Source organism: Apodemus sylvaticus, chromosome 5 (genome assembly GCF_947179515.1).
Source record: "Apodemus sylvaticus chromosome 5, mApoSyl1.1, whole genome shotgun sequence".
Classification (NCBI taxonomy): Eukaryota; Metazoa; Chordata; class Mammalia; order Rodentia; family Muridae; genus Apodemus; species Apodemus sylvaticus.
Genome location: NC_067476.1, coordinates 53,651,840 through 53,677,849, shown reverse-complemented (window position 1 = coordinate 53,677,849; position 26,010 = coordinate 53,651,840). Strand labels below are relative to the sequence as shown.

At 42.0% G+C, this 26,010-nt stretch overlaps 1 protein-coding gene across 3 annotated transcripts in view; it reads left to right on the top strand.

The window, feature by feature from the left end:
- The window catches only part of Gpr155 (G protein-coupled receptor 155), a 44,930-nt gene extending 22,589 nt beyond the window's left edge, over positions 1-22,341 (top strand). For 2 of the 3 annotated variants that reach the window (XM_052182710.1, XM_052182711.1), the window contains 7 exons: positions 87-297; positions 7,560-7,664; positions 9,992-10,128; positions 11,718-11,813; positions 14,116-14,180; positions 15,237-15,374; positions 19,946-22,341. In XM_052182710.1, coding sequence (XP_052038670.1) covers positions 87-297; positions 7,560-7,664; positions 9,992-10,128; positions 11,718-11,813; positions 14,116-14,180; positions 15,237-15,374; positions 19,946-20,246 — 1,053 coding nt within the window. In that variant the 3' untranslated portion in view covers positions 20,247-22,341. Of the gene's footprint in view, positions 1-86; positions 298-7,559; positions 7,665-9,991; positions 10,129-11,717; positions 11,814-14,115; positions 14,181-15,236; positions 15,375-15,750; positions 16,317-19,945 lie in introns of those variants that run through there. The other variant, XM_052182712.1, reaches the window with a different exon arrangement.
- The last annotated feature ends 3,669 nt before the right edge of the window (positions 22,342-26,010 follow it).

The window sequence follows — 26,010 nt, the reverse complement described above, 5'->3', positions numbered from 1 at the left end:
CTGACCCAAAGTGTTCTTAAACTGTACTAAGATTATTAAGACGAGGTTTTGAAAACCAGCTTAACATCTTTTTCTGATGCTGGCAGATGATCACCACGGCAGTCACCCTGTTCTGCAGCATTCTCATAGCTGGGGTGTCTCTCATGTGCATGAACCGTACGACCCAAGCTGGTCACTACGAAGGTTTCGGCCAGTCTCAGAACCACAAGCCCGTGGAGCCTGGAAGCACTGCGTTTGAGGAGAACCCAGCACCAACAAATGAGCCGGAACTCTTCCCAAGTTCTATCCCAGAAACAAGTATGAGCCCTCCATGTATTTTAAAACTTACAAAAACTGACACATGTATTCTAGGTGTTTTTGTTCAATGGAAAGTCACTACACTGCTCTAAATAGTATAGTTATTTGCCAAGGGAATGACTTAAATAATTCTATTAGAGCTTTGCTTTTCTAGCACTTCATTCATTAAGCTGAGATTAATGTTTTTTTGAATTCTAAGACCTCCAAGAGAGGTTAGTTAGTTGGTTGTTTGGTTGGCTGGCTGGCTTGATGCTTGACACAGGGTCTTACTCTGAAACCCAGGCTGGCCTCAAGTTGTTGATCATCCTGCTTATGTCTCTGAATACTGGGATTACAGGCATGAGCCACCATGCTAGGTAGAGGCTGGGGATTGAACCCCGAACTGCACACACACTCGGGAAATATTCTACCTCAAAGCCATATTCCCAACTTTGACCTGAGAATGTTAGAAGAAGTAAAAGGGAACGAATATTCTTTCTGTGATATTAAACACATTCATTTCCCACTATAACAGTATTTTATCAGGCAAGTACCACCAATAAAATGAATTTTAAGGAGAGGACTAACTAAAGACTTATCATATAAATTATCCATCTACACACTATAGCCCACAAGCCAAATCAGACTTACCAACTGATCTTCTATAGTTTCTCAGTTAAGAATGTTTTGTTGTTGTTTTGTTTGTCCTCTCTCTTTTTAACACTTTTAAAAGATTGGTATTAACTGAAGAGATTTTTTTTTAAGTTCTATGAAACTCGAATTTCCCGTCTACAATGCTGTGAAGCATAGTCACAAGGATTCACTTGGGTGTTGCCTGCAGCTGTGTCCATGCTGGAATGGCAGAGTTGAATCATTGCCACAGAGCCCGAGTGGGTTCCCCACTGTAATGAGAATGTGCTCCTGTATTTCATTTCACAGCATGTAGTCCATCAGCAAGAACGTAAGGCGGAAGCTGACGTAGAGGATCAGAAGCTGACATAGAGGATCTGGAAGGGTGCTGCTTTCTGGCTTGCTCCTCATAGTTTGCTCAGCCTATGTTTTTACAGCATGGAGGACCACCAGCCCAGGGATGGCACCACCAGGGATGTGAGCTAGGCCTTCCCACATTAATCACCAGTCCAAAAAAAAAAAAAAAATGCACCGGAGGCTTGGCCGTGGGTCAGTCTGGTGATGGGAACAATTTCTCCATTGAAGTTCTCTCTTCCAAAATGACACCAGCTGGTATGAAAGTTAACATAAAACTGGCTGGCAGGATTGATTCCTTGTCACCTAGACACACAACCATATCACTGTCAAACCAAAATCTCTTCCTTTATTATCTAGTTCCAAGATCTTATGTTAATATTACTATCATAATATGAAACATTCCAATTTTTAAAAGCCCCCACAGTCTTTAATAATTAAAATACTTTAAAAGTCCAGTCTCTTAAGAAACTGTCTCTCTAAAATAACAAAGTCTTCCAAAACTGTGGGCTCCTGTAAAATTAAAAATAAATTAAGTACTTTTTTACCCCGAGAGAGCCAGGGCACAGTCACATTTAGACCAAAGCAAAAGCGGAGTCCAACTATGTCAAACATTTAAGTCTCACGATCCAGGTTCCAAAGGACTTTCCATGGCACACAGCTTACCTCCTAGGCTCAGGCCCGCTCCACTCCACGGCTGCTACTTCAGTGGCCATCCCATGGTACTGGCATCTCTAAAATGATAGGGTCTCTACTGTACCTCGTTTCATCTTCCAAGTCTCTTCCAAGCCTTCTTTAGGGACTCTGACCCTGAAGAGAGTCATACAGTGCCAAGCCTCACTTCTCTCTATGACCTCTTCAGTCTTGGGACTTCTGCATTCACCAAAGGCCTCAGTGGCCTCTAGTGCCACCTCAGCTGCTCTCCATGACCCCTTCATGCCTTTAAAACCAGCACCTGGAAGACTCTTACACATCACTCAGTTCATTTACCAAGTACAGACTTGGTGACCTCTGGACCACAGCTTCTGTGTGCTGGTCCTGAGGAAAACACTTATCAGAAGATTTAGCCTCAGTGATTCTGGTCTCTTCTTAATCACAGATCATTTCTCAGACCGAGTTGGTCAGCATCAATTGTCCCAGGAAAGCAAAGATTTCACTCAGTGGTGCTAGTCTCTTGTTAATCATAGCTGATTCTTCAGGCCTAGTTTCCCAGAACCACTGATTCTTAATTCAAAATATTAAATGGCCCCAATAACCTGAAACATCTCATCAATACCTCATGCACCAGGCCTCCATCATCTGGACTGCTCTCAGTACTATTTTCTGTTCCCATAGAACAGTCCTGAGCTCTGAGCACTGAACGGCTTTTCCATCCCCAAATTCCAAAACCCTTTCTCAATCCTCCCTAAAACATGTCAGGGTCTGTCTCAGCAATTCCCCATGAACCTGGTACCAATTTCTGTCTTAATTAGGGTGGTTATTATTGTTGTGATGAAACACCATGTCCAAAAATAACTTGCGGAGGAAAGGATTTATTTCATCTTACAGTTTATAGTTCATTATCCAGGGAAGTCAGGGCAGGAGCTGAAGCAGAGGCCATGGAAGACCGATGCTCCCTGGCTTGCTCCTCATGGCTTGCTCAGCCCGCTTTCTTACAGCATCCAGGACCACAGCCCAGGGGTGGCCCTACACACAGTGGGAAGAGAGCTAGCATTTTATTCATCTGTTTCTTTACTGAGAGACATTTCATTTGCTTTGAAACACATCTCTGTTAGAAGTAGTGCAGCAGTGAACATCTGTGTTCATATATGCTTGAGGACACATCAAGACTGTTCTTAAGATGGTATTTGTGAGTCATCGGAAATATAAACGCTCATGCAAACCCACTTATGTGGGTCTGGTTCCAGATTTCCTTGACTTATAAGCATATTGCTGGAATCTCCTTTTGACTATATAGGCAGCATTTTCTAATTTTCAGACACACTGTTCCTGTCTTAGTTTCTCAGGATTTCTAAGCAAACCTCACTGATTTCCCTCTCAAGTGAGTCATTCAGAGTAAGTAGTTCTTCCCCTGTGGGTCTGGTGTCTACCCTGGTCTCTATTTCCAGTGTCTGCTAGATTCTTAGAATTCCTTTCTAACAGGACCCCCTTCCCCAATCATTTCTGGGTCCAGTCTAGCTGATGTGAAATGTCCAACCTAACATTCCTCATGAGCTTCCATATCAGGCCCTTGCTGTGGTACAGGGGGAAACCCTCAAGTCCCTCTAGTACCCGATGGCTCCTGCCCAGCCCTAGTCCTTCCTCCTCTCCCTGTGTACACTATCAAACTTTCCATGCTTATCCCCAGACTGGCGCCTGTCATCTCTCTCCTTCCTGCTTTTGCTGCATAGCCCTTAAACCTGGGTTCACTGACAATCTTTAATGATGTCATCAGAATTTTATCCTTCCAAGCCTCTTGATCATGTTCCTTGTAAAACTGACTGTCTTAGGGTTTTACTGCTGTGAACAGACCAGGGCACTATGACCAGGGCAACTCTTATAAAAACCATATTTAGTTGGGGCTGGCTTACAGGTTCAGAGGTTCAGTCCATTATCATCAAGGCAGGCGAATGGCAGCATCCAGGCAGGCATGGTGCAGGAGATGCTGAGATCCACATCTTCATCTGAAGGCTGCTAGCAGAATACTGGATTCCAGGCAGCTAGGTTGAAGATCTTAGAGCCCACACCCACAGTGACATGCCTGTTCTAACAAGGGCACATCTCCTAATAGTGCCACTCCCTGGACCGAGCATATACAAACCATCACACTGAAGTTTAATGACATCTTTACTAAAATGCTAGAGGCTGCTTTCCCTAAGCCCAGGCTACTTCTGCGATTGTGCCTAACCTCCTTCCCTTTCTCATTTTATTTGCACTTTGCATTTTTACTCTAAACCACTGTGATTGCAGGTCAGGCTAGAGGACCACCTCCTTCACATAGCCTGCATTGTCTTCCTCCATAATGTTTTAGCTTGGCTGCCAAAGGTTAACATCTAAACAAAGCACTAAACAAAGTTTGTAAGAGGCCCTTGGGAGACTTTGGCATGCGTTAACCTTTCACCTGACTTTCAGAAAGAGCAAAAGACTGAGCCGTAGACTTTAAGCCCAGGTACTATCATCACCAGCAAGAAAACTGATCTAAACCTATCTTGTAAGTAGGACAGCTATCAGCTATGCCCATAGGAAACCTGCAGTATTTATGCTTTCATCTCCTTATTTCCTAATTTCATTACAGTTTTTTTTTAAATTTCCTTTTGGGGTACTGAAGTTGAACCCAGGGCCTCATGAATTCTGGGGAAGTAGTCCCCCAAACCCCACTGTAGCCACAGCCTCTCTACCCCACCTTGAGCCACATCCACAGCTTCCCCCCTGTTCCCATCTCCCTGTTTTATAACTGCTCCTCTTTATTTGGCCCATAGCCTGTAAATACCGCTTCTGCGTTGTCTCTATTCCTTCAGTTCCTAGTGAGGCACCAGGCTTACTGTGCGTACTTAGAAACGTTATTTTCCTGTGGAAATTCAGAAGAGCGGGTGGGTGGGTATGCCAGGGTTCTCCCAGGCTATTGTGAGAGCTGCTTGAGTGAGATGCTTGCTAATTTACCTGCTTACCCGTGTTCCCAGGGAGTCAAAATCTGTCTGCTTATATGGCTCCCTAAATCCTGTTTTCTTCTCTCTTATCAGAAGCGCAGACACAAAACACCTCAGATGTTGCTCATCCTGACTATTTATTTATTTATTTATTTATTTATTTATTTATTTATTTATTTAGGTTGTTTTTCCGATATAGGCTTTCTCTGTAGCCCTGGCTGTCCTGGAACTCACTCTGTAGACCAGGCTAGCCTCGAACCCAGAAATCCGCCTGCCTCTGCCTCCCAAGTGCTATGATTAGAGGCATGTGCCACCACTGACTGGCTATCCTGACTTTCATTTGGTACTTCAACATAGTTTTTCTATCTCGGTCCCTTACATATTTGCTAGAGTCCTATGACCTTTGCATTATAAACAGTGTAAAATTAAGATTATATTGCAGTCAGACTTTGCTACTGTGTGGGTTCCTCTTTTTCCCTACCCTTTACCCCCTGGTTTCACCTCTATCACTAAATAGGAGAGGAAGGATAGAGCTGGGAGAGAGATAGAGATCCTTGAATCTAATTTCTTTTTTTATTTTTGTTTTTTTGTTTCTTTGGTTGTTTTGTTTTGTTTTCAAGACAGGGTTTCTCTGTGTAGCCCTGGCTGTCCTGGAACTCACTCTGTAGACCAGGCTGGCCTTGAACTCAGAAATCTGCCGGCCTCTGCCTCCCAAGTGCTGGGATTAAAGGCATATGCCACCAGTGCCCGGCTTGAATCTAATTTCTTCTTGATTCTTCTTTGAGAATGACGCTTAACTAAACTGCAACCAACACCCCTGAACAACCAAAAACCACCCGCCCAGGTTATAGGGTCTTAGCAATTATCTACCTCTGAAACGGTCCCAGAATTTCAAACGTCACCCAGTCGCTGACAGTATCTGCAGCTGTCAAAAGCCTCGCCTCTCCTAGAGCACGAGGTAAATCATAGTCAGCTGCTTTGAAGCAGCCCCAAGCCCCACACATGGGATTAAAATGAAAACACATTCTTACAATGGTTCTGTGGGTTTTTTTTAAAGAAACCAAAATTCCAGAGTTGTCACTACATCCCGTTGTTGTAGTATGTTCTCAAGAATTGGTTAATATGTTGAGAGAGAGATGGCTCAGTGTTTAAGAGCACTTGCTGCTCTTGCCTGGGTTCTGTAACTCCAGGTCCAGGGGATCAGATGCCTTCTGGCCTCCTTGGGCACCAGGCACACTCATGGTACACATACATGCATGTAGGCAAAACATTCATGCACATGAACAGAAATATATAAATCTTGAAAATAAATAAAACACCATTTGTTTAATAGAAACATGTTTGACTAATAAAGAGACATCTGATGGACTTCTTATAAGCCCTTATATTTGAAGGAAGAAACTGCAAAACAGTTTTTTTAACAGAGGCCATATTGCTTACTTATATATATACACACACACATGTGTGTGTGTGTGTGTGTGTGTGTGTGTTCATTTCCTTTAGATATGCCATTGTAATGTGCTGGCCTCATGTGTTTTCTTAATTTTTATATCTTTTTATATAATTTTATTATTTAAACCTCCAGTTTCTGAAAAGCTAGGCTAGATAATTTATTTTCTCTTCTGTTATTCTGTGGTTCTCTTTCTAACCCTGAGATGGCATTGTTATCTTAATTAAAAAAGACATTTGTAATTACCTACACGTTAATAAGTTTTCTACTTTGAAATCCTTTTGTTTTTAAGAATATCACAGAAGAACTTAAGTACATTATCAATGAGAGGTTAAGCCTAAGTATTATTCATTTTTCTAACATGTACATTTCAATAGTTTTATCACCAAAATTATTACTCTATTAATATTGCAATCTATGTCAGGAAGCACTATTTCTCTATAACTAAAAAAAAAAAAAAATTAAAGGGCACTCTGTATAGTTATCCGAGGAAATAAATATATAAAATAAACCTCTAAACAAACAAATATGTAAATATAATTAATAAGTAAATGAATAAATAAATTAAAAAACAAAAACCGAGAAAAATTACAGCCGTGCAGCACACGTCTCCCGGTGACTCGTGGAGAACAGCCTGCCTGTGAGCCAGCCAGAGCTCCAGCCCTGTGTGCTTGAAAAAAACAGAGAAGCGTTAGGATTGCATCTGCCTGACTCATGAGATGCGGGCGCTTGTGGGACGTGACCCAGAAGAGTTGGACCCAGAAGAGGATTTCATCAACAGCGTCCAGATGTGGCTTCTGGAGGACTGTAAAGGTCCAGAAGGAAGGGGATGCCTTTCGTCCAACAGCTGGGCCGGGCAGACGAGAGTCCGACTCACAGGTGGCTTTCATTTCGGCCAACGCTGGTTTGACTTTTCCACGCTAATCAGCAGAGCCGTTGTGTTTATGAAAGCGATGAATAAGAGTCTGGTGTTTTAGGAACTGGTTCTGAGTTCTCGGTTTCCAAAGTGCAGTGGAAAGGAAGCGGGGTTGATAGAAGTCTTTCTCCCGTCTCGTACAGGGAGGGGACGCTGTTGAACTGCTCCTGCACCCCGGATGAGTGCCCATACAGAAAATGTTTCCACGGAGACAGCAGGAATGGCTTGGCCATGGTTTGGCACCATTGAACTTGCTGGTCCCTGTTGTGGGTGCGTTCTCCCTTCACATTCTATTTTATCTTTCTAGGTTGCTGTTCCTGCTCCTTGGGAAATGGTGAATTACGCTGTCCATCAATAGAGCCGGCAACGAATTCAAGCTCTAGTGGGCCTGTGCCTTCTTCCTTTGAGAAAAGTAAGTGCCCAGGGACGGTGAGGACGCACTTAAGGGTGGGGGAAAAAAGGAACCTTTTTATATGTGTAAAGAACACTACCCAGGCTTTCTAGTGAAGCCGTACACTGTGGCACATGGCTTGAGAATATGTTTCCAGTGAGACGGGGGAAGTTATAAGAAGATCATAATTATGGAGACAGAACACTTATTTAAAAAATAAAATTCTTAAACATAGTATTATAATAGACATATACATACACACTTCCAAATAATTTAACTCACACACCTGAAGGTGTTAAGTGCTTGCCCAACAAGCATGAAACCCTAGGTTCAAGTCCCAGGACCTTCAAAACAAAAACAAAGAGTAACTGAAGTGATAAATCCAGGAAGTTACCCCCCTTGGCCCCCCGAAACCTATTGAACTGCCCCTTAGTTTTAGTCTCTAGGACCAGGACTAATTAATTAGCTCAGATCTTTCATAAAATTCAAGAGGTAATAATAGTACATTAGTTTCATGTCAAAATGAGACATTATAGTATATTTGGGGCACATGTGGATTTATCACAGATAAAACTTTATTAATTCAACCTTTAAAATTATATATAAACTCCCCCACTCAATTCCCCCTCTCCATCCACTGCTGATGTCTTTTGTTTCCCTTTCTAAGTTAGAGTCAAGGCCCTCCCTTCGGCCTCCTTGTTACTCAGCTTCTTTGGGTCTATGGGTAGAAGCCTGGGCATCCTGTACTTTATGGCTAGGATCCATTAAGTGAGTACGCACCATGCTTGTCCTTTTGTGTCTGAGCTACCTCACTCAGGACATTTTCTAGTTCCATCCATTTGCCTGCAAATTTCCCAAAGTCCTTGTTTTTAATAGCTGAGTAGTATTCCATTGTATAAATGAACATTTTCTTTATCCGTTATTTAGCTGAGGGACATCTAGGTTGTTTCCAGGTTCTGCCTATTACAAATAAAACTGCTATGAACATAGTTGAACAAGTGTCCTTGTGGGATGGTGGAACATTTTGGGGGTATATTCCCAGGAGTAGTATAGCTGGGTCTTGAGGTAGAATTATTCCCAATTTTCTGAGAAATCTCCAGATTTCCAAAGTGGTTATACACGCTTACACTCCTACCAGCAATGAAGGAGTGTTCCCTTTGCTCCACATCCTTGCCAGCATGTGCTGTCACTTGAGTTTTTGATCTTAGCCATTCTAAAGGGGGGGGGGGGATGGTTAAGATAGAATCTCGGAGTCGCTTTGATTTGTATTTCCTTCATGACTAAGGACTTTGAACATTTCTTTAAGTGCTTCTCAGCCATTAGAGATTCCTCTGCTGAGAATTCTTGGTTTAGCTCTGTGCCTCATTTTTTAAATTGGGTTATTTGGTTTGTTGCTGCCTAATTTCTTGAGTTCTTTATATATTTTGGATATTAGCCATCTGTTGGATGTAGAGGTGGTAAAGATTCCCAATCTGTAGTCTGCCATTTTGTCCTATTGCTGTTATCTTTTGTCTTACAGACACTTATTTCATTAGGTCCCATTTATTAACTGTTGATCTTAGTGCCAGAGCCGTTGGTGTTCTGTTTAGGAAGTTGTCCCCTGTGCCAATGTGTCCAAGGCTATTCCGCACTTTCTCTTCTATTAGATTCAGTTTTATGGGGGTCAGGTGTGAAGAGTGTGGGGCTGTGGGGGCTGGGAGAGAACAGAAATTGGTGTGTGTGAGGGTATGTCTGGGACAAGCCGGAGAGACCCGGCATGAGAAAGGCTCCTTGGGGGCTGTGGGAGTGACCCTAGCTGAGACTCCTTGCAGCAGGGAATACAGGCGGGGCTTGCACTGGAGGGAGGAGGACACCAATCCACCCACAAAGCTTTTGGCCAAAAGTTGTCCTGCCTACAAGATGTACAGGGATAAAGACAGAGCAGAAATAGAGGGCCCAGGCAGTCAATGACTGACTCAGCTGCCTCAGCTCCCTTCTGAGCTAAAGGGAAAAGAGTGATGAGGGAGGGGGTGTAAGGGTGGGACTGGGGGAGGGTAGGTGGCAGGGGAGCTGCGATCAGAGGTCAACTGACTAAATAATATAAACAAAATAAATAAAAAGATTATTTATATAAATTATATGTAAACTACATAAAGTGTTCCAAATTATGTATCATAATTATGTAACATAAATTTTGTAGACAAAGACCTTTGTTAAATATGTAGGAGGAGCTACTGCATTCCGCTTGTGTGCGAGAGACTCTCCAGCCTAACATGAGGGCGTCCCCAGGGTCATTGGCGGTGAGAGCCTGATTCTTGGACGATGTCAGCTTGGGTTTGATGGTTCCACTTCTGCTCCCTGTTTTTCAGCCGACCACTGTGTGAGCCGCTGTGCCTCCCAGAGCTGCATCCTCGCCCAGGAAGAAGAGCAGTACCTGCAGAGTGGAGACCCCCAGCTGACCCGGCACGTCCTGCTGTGCCTGCTGCTTATCATTGGCCTGTTTGCTGTAAGGCTTCCTTCTGCTTCTAGCTGGGGTCATTTCTTTAAGATTTGGCTTCTCTCCAAAAAGCTTCATTGCTACTTTGCAGAAGTGTGGTGGCTAGGTCATCTGAATTTTAGCATTTAGCTAAATGTTTTGAGATACAGGATAGAGACAAGTGACCCACGGTCTGCTCCCCTCACTGCACTTCCTCGGTCCCAACGGTCTGCTCCCCTCAAGCATTTCCTTGGTCTATACTATTGAACTTAGAATTTGTCAAAACAAAGTATTTCCATGATTTATGCAGAACTTGTACTCCTGACAGTGGACAAATAGCTGAATCATCTCCCAAAAGGTATTTTTCAAATAACTTTTTAAAAGTAAGTTTTTGGGGCCTAAAGAGATGGCTCAGCAGTTAAGAGCACTGGCTGCTGCAGAGCACGTACATTTGATTGTCAGCATCTAGGGGATCTGGCGCCCTCTTCTGGCTTCTGTGTGCACCAGGCAAACACATGGTAAACATACATACACACAGAAAAATACTCATATTCATAAATCTTTAAAAAAAATCTAAGTATGAAAATCTTCATACTGATGAGGAAATAAGAAAAATAACTATCACACTAATGCCTTCTAATTTTTCTTTTTCATCATCATCATCATCATCATCATCATTATAATTATTATTATTGTTGCTGTTGCTATTATTATTATTATTATTATTATTATTATTATGCTGGATATTGAACTCAGGACATCATGCATGTGATTCAAGTACTTCTTTATTTCTAATTGTTCATAAATTTTCAAAATGCCCAAATAACCACCTCCAGACACTGTGTTTTTGATTGGTAGAGTCCCAAAATTGAAAGACCTGCTGCTCAATACAGCATCTGTATTTCTATAATAAAGGTTATACTGACCCTTTCCCAAAGGGTTAATGTATATTTATAGAGTCTTCATGACAGCATCAAATACTGAAGGATTTTTAATATTATAACTTATAAGTACAGTACTTTATTGTATACAGTTTTTTAATTGCAGAAGGGCTTTTATCTGTCATTCTCACTTTTGAATTATCAGTTGCCATACATAATTCCTTAAGATGGTTCAAGTGCGACTTCTCTAGAGATGGGAGATGGGCCAGAAGCCTCTGTAGCCTTTCTGGCCCTTACACTCGGACAGTCATTACACAGCACAATACTAGCCAGCACCCCTTACCCACCTTCTAAGAGCAAACGTCACAAAACAAGAAATGCGACCAAGAGCTGCTGCTTAGTGATGTAATTGTTTTCACTGTGTCAGACTGATTTTAAAACCTGCCCTGTGTAGGCTAGTTGGCGGTCCTGATATATTATGTAAGCTTCTGTATTATGTATGGCGCATGTCTTCTTGCTTCAAATCTGATCAGAATAGATGCTGTTTGAATGGCATCTGTCAGGGGGAGAGGTTGAAACCTCTTGTTTGAAAGACAAAGCTTCCACATTCTCTCGATGTTTTTCCCCTTTAGTCTTTCCCCACCCTAATTATTAGCTAGCTAAGTTATACTGTGGGCTGGATGAAGAGAGACGATTCCCTGCTTAATTCTCAAGTGCTCCTTTTGCTTCCCTTTACAGAATCTCTCGAGCTGTCTGTGGTGGCTGTTCAACCACGAGACGGGACGACTCTATGTTGAATTACAGTTTTTCTGTGCTGTGTTTAACTTTGGCCAGGTATTTATTTACAGAGAGCTGAGAGGGCTCTGTTTTCTTGGGTGAGTTGATTGGGGGGTTGGGCAGGGGTGCAGATGTTGTTTTCTTTTAAATCAAAAGGGTTTAGTTTGTCTGTCAGCTGCTGACGCACATGACAGCTGACAGCTGCTGCCTGTCTCCCGTAGAGATGAATTATTATATTGGTTAAAGTCATCAGAATGTTCGCTGAGTGTTTCAAGCAGAAATACCAAATACTTTGTTTTTGCTTTGGTGTTGAGATGAAGAACAATAATTTAAGTAGGAACAAGATGTCCTCAAATTCTTCCTAAATTTCTTATGATTTTAATAACTCACTTTGGAAAATAATGTGCTTCTTGAGCCTTTAGTCTAGCCACTTATACTACTGAACACTGAATGTTTTTTGAATGACTGGAACTTAAATAAGTATTTTAAAAACCATGTGAGGTGTAAATAAATTTTAGCAGAAAGGGCTTGAGAGTCTACTAGGCACTAACCATTGTTAAGGATTTTACATTCATTATCCCATATCAACACCAAAATACCTACAAAATAGATACAGCCATTTTCCCCTGGTATGCTACTATTAAAATTGATATTTAATGCGTAGCATTCAGAAGGCTCTAGGTCAATCCCAAGCACTGGGACTTGTTAAAAAAAAATAACATTTTAATTTTGGAAAAATTTAAAAATTTTAATTTAAAAATAACATTTAATATTGGAAAATATTTTATGTGCAAAGTTTAAAATTTATCTTTTCATCAGCCTGCTTTTCTTACCCCTCCTTTTTTAAGGTGCTGGGGATTGAATTTTCACTTGGGGTTTTATATATACTGGCAAGCGTTCTACTCTGAACCATATCCCCAGGTCAAATATTGTTTGATTAGAGAACATTCATTCATAAACTGAATATTAACTTGAAAGCTACCGTATTGGAAATGACTGCCTATTAAATATGAAATATGTTGCCATATTTGCCATAGTCAAGACTTGTCAACTTATGCTCCCAAATGCTTTTGCCTTCCACTGACCGCTCAGCTCATTCCCTGTTCGTTTTGACATTGTTATTGGAAGAAAATTAACAAAGTATAAGGAAACATTATGTAATCAGTGTATTACAGACAAACATGGGTAGCCCAGAGTCAGCTGATACCAGTCTCCCTATGTGATACTATTTAAGATCTGACATTACCAACTATAGAATGCTAGGCTGAAAATTCACAGTACGCCCCCCCCCCCCCACGCCCCACCTCGCCTTAGCTTTTTGCACTCAGAAAGCCCACGGCAGGCTGAGCCGAGCTAGGGTAGGAATTAAGCGAGCTCAGTCCACAGGGCTTTGTCAAGAACAGAACTTATGGTAGGAATGTTGCCCTTCAAATGCCTCTGCCTACACAGCTTATGCCTTTCAAAAGGCAGTAGGAGACACGGCTCCCTCTCCAATCTGTTTTTCTTGTACGGACTTGGTGTAGTGAGGTGTTCCCTTCTGTTTGTAGATTAAGGGTTAAAAACAATCAAGTCTGTGTGTGTGTGTGTGTGTGTGTGTGTGTGTGTGTGTGTGTGTGTAAGGAAGGGTATGTATTGAGTACAGGAGGCCAGAAGGAGGTGCCAAATCTCCTGGAACTGGAGCTACAAGCAGTTTTGAGCCACTCAGTGTGGGGGCTGGGCACTGAAGCGTGGTGAGCACTCCGTTTTTTTTTTTTTGTTTGTTTGTTTGTTTTTTTTGGTATTTTTGGAGACAGGGTTTCTCTGTGTAACCCTGGCTATCCTGGAACTCACTTTGTAGACCAGGCTGGCCTCGAACTCAGAAATCTGCCTGCCTCTGCCTCCCAAGTGCTGGGATTAAAGGCGTGTGCCACCACTGCCCAGCTGTGGTGGGCACTCCTAACTGCTGGACCTGCTGCCCACTAGCCTCATGTAACAGCATGTGCAAAGGACCACACTTGCAAGACATAAGTCTTTGGGGAACCTTTCATATCTACAACATAACACTAAATATACTACAATTAGATGTTACAATCCTTGCTATTATATTTATGAAGTTTCAAGAGAAAAAGCAATAAGTTCTTAGGCACAGTGAGAGGGATTTTTCTTTTCAAAAAGGGGGAGACAGAAGCGTGGAGGCCTGAAGAAATTCCATTTCTCTTCCGTGAGCTGCCATGCAGATGCAGTCCCAGCGCTGGCGTCCCTCACTCATCGTGACGTTGCTCTGATCACTATCGACTACTTCTTCACTCACTAACCGTCTTGATCTCTGTCTCAAGGTTTTACTGTTGAATTCAGCCAGAATAACTGTTTTCTCCCCCAGGGATTTATTTCCTTTGGAATCTTCGGGTTGGACAAACATTTAATCATCCTGCCTTTCAAAAGAAGGTAAATTAAGTTTTGAAATAAGCCTGGGTACCTAAAGGTGATGACAAGGTCATTCTATTAAAATATTGATACCTTCATACTTTTATATCTACTAGGAGACCACTAAATACCACACAAAGGTTACCTGTGAAATCATGTATTTGTTGCAAATAATTGCAAAGAACGTGTTGGAAGAAGTATTATAAATCCAGCAATGTAATTTGCATTTTAACAAGAGCTGACAGGCACAGACTTCTATCCATGCTATTAACTACATACAGTGAAATGAAACTTGCAAATGGAAGTAATCGATGGTGTGTTCCCCCATTAAAGACTACACCTGATTGTCTCTCTTCCTTTGACAATAGGCTTTCTCCTCCTATCAAACTGAGAATTTGCAGAAAATTTAAGGATCCTCTCAACTTTGCAGGTTCTATTGGCTTCCTGTAAATTTTTTTAAAATTAAAATCAATGTTTCTTTATGAAAAATAACAATATAAAAGTTTCAGCACAGGGGTGGAAAGAGAGGCAGGCAGAGTGTTTGCTTTTCATGTGCTCTGGAGGCAAAATGCACAGACACGAGCCGTGCTCCTGGGATCCTTCCCTTTCCTCTCCATCGTCATCACCGTCACCACGGTCCCCACCATCTCATTCAGCTGTCTTTGCTAAGGGTCATAATCATTTACAAAAGGAAAGTGTAACAGGACAGCCCTTCAGCTTCGTCATCGGCTTCACATAGCTGCCCAAGTCTGTCAACTGTTGTATTGGCTGGACGGACAGAACGGACAAGTCCTGGCATTTGTTTCCGTGGTACTAATATTGGAAGTGGTGAAATAAAATCCCTACATTGGATTGGGATTAGATCCGGTTTTAGTTTCTGAGGCAGTCTGAGACATCCTGCCTAGTTTCTAAGTTTTCTCTGTGTTTAGAACCTACAAGGGCTCTACACGTTCAGAGATCAGTGAAATCCTGGTGTGGATGACAGGTCTTGGATCAGCCACCTGCTGAGGAGATAGGTTCTTCACATACTCGTCTTCTCTCCTTAAAAAAATGGCCTGCTTAAATTTTGGTTTTCAGGCTTGAATTCCTGTGGAACAACAAAGAAGCTGCAGAGGACAGAGAATCCCCGGTTTCTGAGGAAATAAAAATGACCTGTCAACAATTTGTACATTATCACCGTGACCTGTGCATCCGAAACATCGTCAGAGAAAGAAGGTAAAGTCAGTACAGGGTTCAGACGCATAGATTCCAGATTCTGAACACGAGGTTTTAATGAGCTGATGGTTGATTCTTGCACTCACTGTCAGGCAGCTTCTGATCTCTCTATAAAATGTGAGCTGCAGAATTGTGGCAGGAGGTTAACATTCTCTACATGTTGGCCATAGTGTCTCCTACAAAGCACTGACAAGCACCAGCTCTAGGAGAGATTTTGTATTCTCATCCCCTAGTGGTATGCCGTTCCTTGTTACTAATGATGCTGTCAAGAGAACGAAATGAAATTTCTGCCTCTTAATTAATTCTGTGATTTTTATTTCACCTCAAGTCCTAGTCATTATTTTTTGACAATATATTTATTCTTCTAATCCCCCAGGTACAGAATATGCTGCAGCAGGAAATGATGAACTATGAATAATCAAATATTACAATCTCCATAGTTTTAGTTGTTATGAGAGAGGAAATAAAAAGTAATATGAAGAACTTAACACCTTCATGTGTATTTATAAAAAATTTGGAGATTAGCATTCGAGATAGTTCATTTTTAAGCATCGAACCATGTGCTCAGCGTGCAAGCCATCACAACCACAAGAATCTAGCCTGGGGAGGAAGTGGGAGGAGCTCACTGAGTGTTGATATCACTCCTGAGCCGGCACTTCTTGACTATGTGAGCCTTGGCAAGTTCACCTCTCAAAATGTCAGATTTCCTTTTCCTTGAAAAATCCTGCTTGGAGCGCTGGAGAAAAGGCTCTGCAACTGGAAGCCCTTGTTCTTGCAGAGACCCAGCGTCTCAGTCCCCAGCACCCACAGAGAGGCTCCCAACAGTCTGTGACTCCACTGTCAGGGCCTCTGATGCCCTATGCTGGCCTCCTGGGCACCAGGCATACACACATACATACAGGCACAACACTCATGCACATAAAATAATGATAGATAAACCTTAGAGAAAAATCTTACTTTGGTGGCCTTTGATGTCTGTGATGAGCCTTGCCCAATGGCCAACAATGATAAACTCTGGAGAAAAGCCACTTTTCTGACTTGAAAGGCTGAGCACAATTTCAGGATCTGTGGCTAGATCTTAAAAAAAAAAATTATTTTTTTTAGAGAAAATTCACATTATCTGTCAGGGTATTATTATGCTTGCCAACTGTCAGGAAGCAGAGCTCTCAGCATTTGCTGAGTTACCAGGTCCCAGATGGCTAGATGGGCCCAGCTGGTATGAAGCGGCTCATCCCTGCCCTGCCCAGGATCTACAGCCTGAGCTGTCACACTCACTGATGCTCTGTTCTATTGCATAGGCTCCTGAGAGAGCTGCCTGGTCACTGAGATCGAGGGCCAGATACTGAAGAGTCAGTGCTTGGGTAGAAGGCATTGCCTCGCTGTTTAAAAGGCCCAGACACAGACTCTGCCATTGATATTTTATGTGTTTGAAAAGCTTTCTGCATCATTAACTTCTCTCTGATTCGTATATGTGGGACTTTGTATTTGCGGTAAAAATGCTTTAGATGTTTCTACACCTATTTGTCACTCCATCTCGTCCCTCACCCTCTGTTTCCTGTTGTCAGGCACTTTAGATTCCACAGCTTGATTGACGCCTGTGAAGATTCTTGCTGTCTAGTGCACATTTGTATGAAAATGTTCATAATTCATGTCATTGGGGTTTTTTGTTTTGCATATCTTTATCTTCTGTATCTGCTCATACTTAAGGCAACCCAAATTTGCATTAGGAAGACAAATATTAAACAATCAGGAAGCTTTAAATAAAAATCAAAGCACTCTTCTTAAAGCAGATTGGTTTTTATTATTAGCATGCATGCCTGTGGAGGTCACAAGAGGGTGTCAGATTCTCCTGGAGCTGGAGTTACAGGCAGTTTTAAGCTGCATGGTAGAGATACTGAGAACTGAACTTGGGTCCCCTGGAAGAACAATGAGCACTCTAGCCACTGAGCCATCTCTCCAGTCCCAAACTGTACTTTTAAGATCTTGGGTTTACTGTAGGACCAACCTCACTTGTTTGCTCTCTGATTCCTAATGAAGCAAGGGGCTCTACTGACTGCAGAGGGACAGAGACTATTTTGGGGTACTATAAGCTGAAAAGAAAGCTTAATTTTGTTTTAATTTAATAAGCTAGGTAAATAAGAGTAGGTTTTCCCCCCTTTGAGATAGAGTCTCATTATGTAGCCTATGCACAAACCTGATTCTGCTGCCTCAGCCTCTCAAGCCCTGGGATTATAGTCATGTCTCTCTCTGTCTCTCTGCCTCTGCCTCTGTCTCTGTTTCTCTCTCACACACACACCTCTAACAGTCATTTATATAATAGCTCTCTGTAAACAGATAAAAGGCCTTCTGGGAGAACTCCGGGTCTATAAAACCCATGTGATAGCTGGACCATGACCAGTGAGTGGCCCATGCCGGTGACCCCAGGCCTGGTGGAGAGAAAGCTTGGCCAGAGGAGCCTCTGTGAGGCTCAGGGAGACTCTGTCTCAGTAAAAAGGGAGAGCAACCAAGGAAAGACACCAGTAGTGACCTCAGATCATCACACACGTATGCATACATTATCACACACACACTCACACACACACACACACACACACACACAGAGAGAGAGAGAGAGAGAGAGAGAGAGAGAGAGAGAGAGAGAGAGAGGAGACGGGCTGTTATTAAAGGGTGTCCTTCTGGAAGGGTGTAGAGAAATGACCCAGCAGTAAGAGCACTGGCTCAGTAGTTAAGGATATGGGTTTGATTTCCAACACCCACATGGCAGCTCACTACCATCTGTTAACTCCAGTTCCTAGGGATCTGACACCCTCTCCTGGCTGTTGCATGTGGTGCCCACCAGACATAAATGAAGACAAAACTTCCATATGTGTATCTGATGAAAAAATAAAGCCGGGCAGTGGTGGTGCACACCTTTATTCCCAGCACTTGGGAGGCAGAGGCTAGCCTTGTCTACAGAGTGAGTTCCAGAACAGCCAGGGCTATACAGAGAAACCCTGTCTCCAAACAAACAAACAAACTAATTAATTAATTTAAAAACTATTATAAATCCACTGTAAAAAGCAGCCTGGTTAGAGGAGCTCTATTATCTTAATCTATGCTAATTAATATAGTATCCACATGTTACACATAGCTGTTTAAATTCTAGGAAATTAAACCAAGTTTAAAAATAAAACTTCTTGGGGGAGTCTGAGGACTGGATTTGGAATCCTCAGGATCCACACAAAAGCTGGGCAGGTGTGGTGGCTTGCCTGTAATCCCAGCAGTAAGTAGACAGATGTCTGGGAGCCATCTGGCGAGCTAGGCTAGTTAGGTTAGCTAGATTGGGTGAGCTCCAAGTTCAGTAAGAGACCGTGCCTCAGTAAATAAAGTGAGGAGAAATCAAAATCACCCACTGTCTACTTCAGGTTTCCACATGTATGTATACATACATATACCCCACATATGATACATTTAAATATGTATAAACACAGGGATACACACCACACACATATACGTGTTACGGGATACTGAGTCACATTGTGAGCCCCAAGATTGTGTTCTTTACTGAAAAAAGCTATTTCTAGTTGTGGTGTGGCTCAGCCTTAGCACATACCTTTAATCCCTCTGGCTGGAATACAGACATGCCTTTAGTACACACCTTTAGTCCCAAACAATGAGGGTAAAGTTAGTTTGTAGAAGTGATGTCTAATTGAGTGGCAGACTAAGTGATGAATCGGAGAAAGAGTTGACAGAATAGGATCTGTCCAACTATCTCGAGGAGAGAGGAAAGGGAGGCTACTTAAGAGAGCATCACACAGAGAGAGTTGTACAAAGACATGGGAGGGAGAGAGGGAGGGAAGGAAGAATGGAGGGAGGGAGGGAGAGAGAGACAGAGGGGGGAGGGAGGGGGAGGGAGGGAGAGGGAGAACAAGTTAGACACAGGTGAAGACAGAATGAACCAAAGGATGAGAAGGAGCCAGAAGATCAGAACAGATTGCTAGAATTCATTTGAGGCCAAGCAGAACAATTCAGCAGACAATGAAAGAAGCCAGATTCAATCAGTCAGCTTGGAGAGGAGTTGGAGCCAGAACAGATGAGTTGAACCAAGCAGTCAGAGATCAGAAAGAACAAGAAAGGATGAGCTTATTCAGAAGTAAGTCTCAGAGGCTCAGAAACACTCTATGCATAGATAAGCTTCTACGGAGGTTAGAAAGCTTCCAGGACTAGGCCTAGATTAGCAGACTGAGACAGTAAGCCAAGACAACAATTATATCAAGCAAATAAAAGTTACTTTTACATAGACGCATGTGCTTCCCTCCAGGAAGAATGTTTCTCAGGCAGTACTTACCTGTGTCACCTTTAAAAGTGTTTGTTTTCACAAGCACTTCTGGCATATTTTTTTCACCAGAGGGTCTTTCTAGGGTCAGGCAAGCCAACAGATGCTTCATGTTTAGAGCAGCTCCATTTCTGTCACACTCCTATCACACTGTCTTTCCTCATTTCCCTTTTGTTTTTCTTTGCTCATCTTCTATCATGCAGTGCTGATACCAGAATTACAGAGCATATGGCTGAATCCTTGCTTTGACATACAGGTGTGGTGCAAAGACGTCTGCGGGGACCTTCTGTGGCTGTGACTTGGTGAACTGGCTAATTGAAGTCGGCCTTGCTTCTGACCGTGGTGAAGCTGTGATCTATGGAGACAGACTGGTGCAAGGCGGAGTCATCCAGCACATCACCAATGAGTATGAGTTTCGGGACGAGTATTTGTTTTACCGATTTCTTCAGAAGAGTCCTGAGCAGAGTCCTCCTGCCGGCACTGTAAGCGACCACCAACAGGAAAGCTATAAAGAAATCAGTCACTCATCTCCACCCTCAGTCTCCCCTAAGACTTAAGTTAGAGAGAGAACCCCACAGGAATCATATCCTCTAGCCCCGTATCTGATCCTTTTAGTTGTGGAACCCTGGGCAGGTCTTCTCTTCTGTAAAATGACAAAGGCATTCCTACCCTGTATGGACATGCTATAACTTTATGTGCATATAAAACACATAGGAAACTGACAAGAGAAACCATGAAGTTAAAAGTTATGATAATGAATACAATAGTTACTATATATACCACTATTGTCACAATATTTTAAAATAATTTCTTTCTGAAACTGTTTGTTATAATTACAAAGCCAGTAAACAACTGGCTGTAACTTTAAATTGCCAAATTTGGCAGGTTCGCTGCTTTCAAAATGAACCTTAAGACAACTTTACATTTATCAATAACACTTCCTACGGCAGATTTTTATTCATTCTCGTAAAAGGTTTTATTTTCCTTCCCACTTCTTTGACAAATACTGCCCATTCAAAAATTATAACTACTGGTTTTTTGGTTGTTGTTGTTTTTTTGTTTTTTTTGTTTTTGTTTGTTTGTTTGTTTGTTTGTTTTTGAGACAAGGTCTCATGTAACCCAGGCTGGCCTCAAATACCCTATGTAGTCAAGGATGGCTTTTAACTCCTGATCTTCTTGCCTTTGCCTCCTGAGTTCAGGGCTTATTGGTAAGTGCCAACATGCCTGGCCAATCCCAGTATTTTTTCAAAGTAATTTTTAAATTTATTTTTTATAAAACACCAATTTTAAAGGTTTGTCTTTTCTTGTCTTCTATCTAAACTACTAATGTGTACCAATAAGAAGAGAATAGAACATGATTATTATCTCTGTAATCGTTCAAGGTAAAAATTTTAAGTAATCTGAACATAGTCATTTAAATGTTATATAAGAAATAAGGCCATGAAATGTACTGTTTCTGGTAGTTTCAAAGTATACTGTCAAAGAAAAAACCTACTTTGAGAAAGTATATAGTCAGGAGCTTAAAATTCTAAACCTAGCATCTTACCTTTAGAATTTAGCCTTTTTTGTGTCCATGTCTAAAAATATTATAAGTTAAAAATTAGTTAAGTGTTGCTTAGTCCATTAAGATTTTAAAACAAAATGACAGGAACGCAGAGAGTGCCTAGGCAACAGAAAGGCTTTCTTACAGGTCTGGAGGCTGGCAGTGTAAGAGTGAGCAGCCCAGCGCGCAGCCTCTGGTGAGGCGCCATTTCAGGTCCACTGATGCCGGAGCCGGAGCCCCGGAGCCGGAGCCCCGGAGCCGGAGCCCCGGAGCCGGAGCCGGAGCCGTGGCCACTGTGGTGGAAGGGAAGGGCTCTTGAAGAGCAAACCACATGCTGACACCTCTTCTCTCATGAGCCACACTTCTCCAGGTTACCTCACTGGGGTTGGGTTTTGAAGAGACACATCCAGACCCTAACAGCCTCAGATAAAGCTTCACTCTCAGATAATTTGCACATTCTTTGAATTACTTAATTAGCTACTTAATTATTAGATATCAGTGATGGTTTAACTTATTTTAAATGTTATTTATCTTATTTTAGTGCTTCGTATATACAGGCCATCTAGGAAACTATTTATGGGGTTAGTGCCCTGGCCTTTTTAATGTAGCAAATACATATTAAAAGGAAACCTCGCATGAAGCCTAGTGTATATAAAGGAAATGATGTTTATCTTATGTTGTGATCATAGCATTGGGATGTTTCAGGCAGAACTATATCGCCATAAAACTTAGGAGGGAAAGAGACATGCCTGCACTGTGCTCCTAATGGCCAGAGGTACGCAGAAGCACCCGCCTCAGTAGCCTTGAGTGACAAGACAGAATTCACACGTATTCAGACAACGCAGATTCAATGAGGGATTTGTTTTGTTTATGAATAACCATATTAACTATGCTCTTTCATTTGCACAAAAGGAATCTGAAACATTATTGTCCATGGGAGATTCTAAAAGAAAACCATAGATCAGAGTGACTTAAAGTTTCAGATGTTAAAGGCTTTTAAGCCATGTTTTTAGGATTAAGGATAAGCTAATTTTATTAAATGAAAATATTTGTATGTTACTTTCTCACTGACAGCACGTTTCTCAATAAAATACCTATTTTAACTTGTATTGTCGACATCTTTCCCTCGAATAATCCACATAATGCTGATGATACCACACAATTCTTGTCTGTGAATTCTCTGCCTGTAAATCTCATTTCTTCTCTCATATATTCCATCCTAACGGCTGTTTCCATTCCTTCCCCCTTCCCCCAGTCACCCGCTCCCTGTTTCCCAAGACCCACACCCCCTCTGGCTCCCCTCAGAAAAGAGCAGGTCTCCCAGGGACATCAACCAAATGGGGCATAACAAGCTTCGAAGAGACCAGGCACATACCCTATCAAGGCTGGACAAGCCACCCTGTAGGAAGAAAGGGGTCCCACTGAAGTGGAGAGAACTTAGGAAACTCAGGTGTGTCACATGATGTTTGTTTGGAAGCTGTTGCATGAGAGTTTGTTTTGTTGAAACAGACATGTGAAAGGGCATGTGATGTTTAGAAGAGTATTCGTAGAATCCCACGGTGAAAGGATGCTCTTGCATTGCTATACCAGTCTTCACTGGTTTTCGCTGGTCTTTGCTGGTCTTCACTTCATAGAGAAGAAACACACCAAAGAACTTCTTGTGGTATTCTGACGGACTCTTGCCACTTCTACTGACTCCTGCCAATTTGGTGGGGCCTTGAGGTTTCTGCTGCATTGAGCTGCGGCTACCCATTACTGTTTGGTGTTTGCTATTGGACTAGACTGCTGATATCCTGACAACAAAGATTGGAATCACCCCAAAGGATTACTTCTAAACAGGCCCACAACCCCCTTTTCCTATTAACCTTCTTTCTCCGATACCTCTGGTTGGTGGCCTAGAAGGGAGGTTGAAGCCTTTAAGAACCCTAATTAAAGTAGGTTTTGAAAAATCTAAGTCACATCTCACAAGTAGGCAAGAGTCAGAGACAGCCCCTGCTCCCACTGTTAGGATCCCCACAAGAACACCAAGCTATTTAGCTATAACATATCTGCAGATCCCTAGAGGCTCCCTGATCTCCGAGAGCACCCGTAAGTCCCAGTCAGTTGACTCTGTTCTCATGGGTCTCTGGTTTCTCCAGGGGTCTCTGGTTTCTCCTCCTTCCTGCTCCTTGGATCCTTCCTCCTCCTCTTCCTCCTCCTCTTCTTCCTCCTCTTCCTCCTCCTCAGGACTCCCTAAGCTCTGCCTAATGTTTGCATCTGCTCCCATCAATTGCTGAATTGCTGATGATTCTGCTACATTTCAGTCCCAGAATACTCTGCACTCAGGACAAAACTTTCTTATGTGAGTATGGCCTGGCTCTGCAGAGTTTGGAGCAACCAGGCCGTGGTCAGTAAACAACTTTTATAAGTACTTTTTAAAGTTGGATATCCGTGGTCAGGTAACAGGCGGTGCTGGAAGCTAAGTCCATGCTCATAAGATCTCATTGTTCTTCAGATTTACATTTCCACAATCATTTTGATAAAAACTGAAGAAATTAATTCAATTTTGTTCCAGGGTTTCTCTATGTAGGCCTGGCTGTCCTGGAACTCACTCTGTAGACCAGGCTGGCCTCAAACTCAGAGAGATCTTCCTGCCTCTTCCTCCTAAGTGCTGGAATTAAAGGTATGGCTCAGCATTGTAAAAGTATTTTGTAAAATACTGTTTAGAAGTATCCAGCCAATGGTGGCATATGCCTTTAATCTCAGTACTTGGGAGGCAGAGGTAGGTGGATCTCTGAGTCTGAGGCTAACCTGGTCTAAGGAGCCATTTCTAGGACAGCCAGCACTATACAGAGAAACCCTGTCTCAAAACAAACAAAAAACCAATTTTACAAAAAGAAGCTCTGTTTCCAAGACTTCATTCTGTATAATTATTTTTAAGAAAATGTTTTGGAGCTATAAACTTACATTTTTATCAAAGATCAAACCAATTTTATGTAAAATAAGTTTATTATTTTTTATTTTTACAACAGATGAAATTTAAGAAAACATTAAATTTTCTAAAATACACTCCAAGGCCTTAATTACCAACATGAGTACCCAGCAGTGAAAATCTCTACAAGTGAACTCACATATCCATATAATCCTTGTATTTTCTGGGTTTGAAACTTCTATTAAGTTTCTATTAAGTCTATATAAGCTATTAAGTTATACAGATAAATTAGCTAGCTAATTCACTCAACCTTACATTGCTGTATAAATTCTTTTCACCAGTATTTGAATGTTCATTTAGCAAATATTATATAATATCAAAGCATCCTAATATAATACTGAATGATGGGGTTTCATGGAACTTCTATTCTACTGTGAAATAATTAAATGTATGACTAATTTGGAGCCACATAGAATCTTCATTATATGGAAGGAAAACACCTAAGAAACTCATTTGTTAGCAAATTCTAAGACTAAAAAGACCTACTCATCTGAAATGGAGGCATGAGCAGATAAACAAGAGTATCTATGTTGGCATCTGCTAGGGACTGAGACTTTACCCGAAGATCAGTGAGCTCTTAGGAGGTTTAGACGAGTGGTGGGAATGGCTGGAGAGATGGCTCAGGGTTAAGAGTGCTTGTTCTTGCAGAGGATCTAGGTTGGGTCCCCAGCACCCACATGATGGCTCACAGCCATCTATAACTCCAGTTCAAGAGGATCTCACACCAGGCGTGTGCTTACGTACAGACATACATGGAGGCAAAACACTCATAGACATAAAAAACAATTTGAAATTAGAGAAAAAAGTTCCAACTCCTTAGTAAGATAAAATAAATAAAAAGCACCAGATTAAAGAATGGGCCAAGATCTAGATACCACATCAAAGATAGTATACAAATGGAAAATAAGCATACAAAAAGAACCTTAACATCAAATGCCGTCTGGAACTGAAAAACAAAATGCAAGGCCATCGCTTCAATCCCTGTAACTTACATAGATGAGAAGCCACACTCAGAATCCAAATCCAGACACGCTGACCATTGGCCACAGTGCTGCAACAGGGTGTAGACGACAGTGCAGAGGTTTCTCACACACCCCATAGGATCTGAAGCACCTCAGTTCCATCCCACATGAGGTGAACGCTTAGAGCTACACAACAACTGGCAAGTGGCTGCTTACTCACAGTTGCCAGGAGGCTCTCTAGTAATGACACACCCAACTGAAAGCACGATTCACGTTAAAAGAAAGGAGCCATCGTGGCACACAGAGGCGTGGCGAAAGCTGTGCATGGAAGAATCCAGTCCCCCACAGACCTACTGTGAGGTAACTACCCCGCATTCTGGAAAAAGGAAAACTACCCAGATAACAAAAAGACCAATAGTTTTTGAGGGGACCAGGGAGAGAAAAAGCCAAGCAATTAGAGCCATAAGTTCGCTTGCAGTGCAGCCAAATCTTGACAAAGGTCACTTTTGAGTTTCATAAAAGGGCTTCTGCAGAATGTGTGTCAGTGTCAGCATAAATCTAGACATTTGTCTTGTTGAAGCTTGCTGATATTTGCCTAAAGCACAAAAAACGCACTTGACATACTTTCACTGCTTAGGAAAAAAAGCCTCGAGCTTTCTTAGTAATACATAATGAGAGCACAGCCCGTGCATCGTGTTTATGTTTCATGCTTTATGCAACCGAATACTAATTATCGTGCTTTATCAGACAAAATACCACTTAATACTATGAGAAAATAACCAGATCTCCTTGAAGTAGCTTTGCATCATTACTAGGGCAGTGAGGAAGATTTTTAACCACTTAAA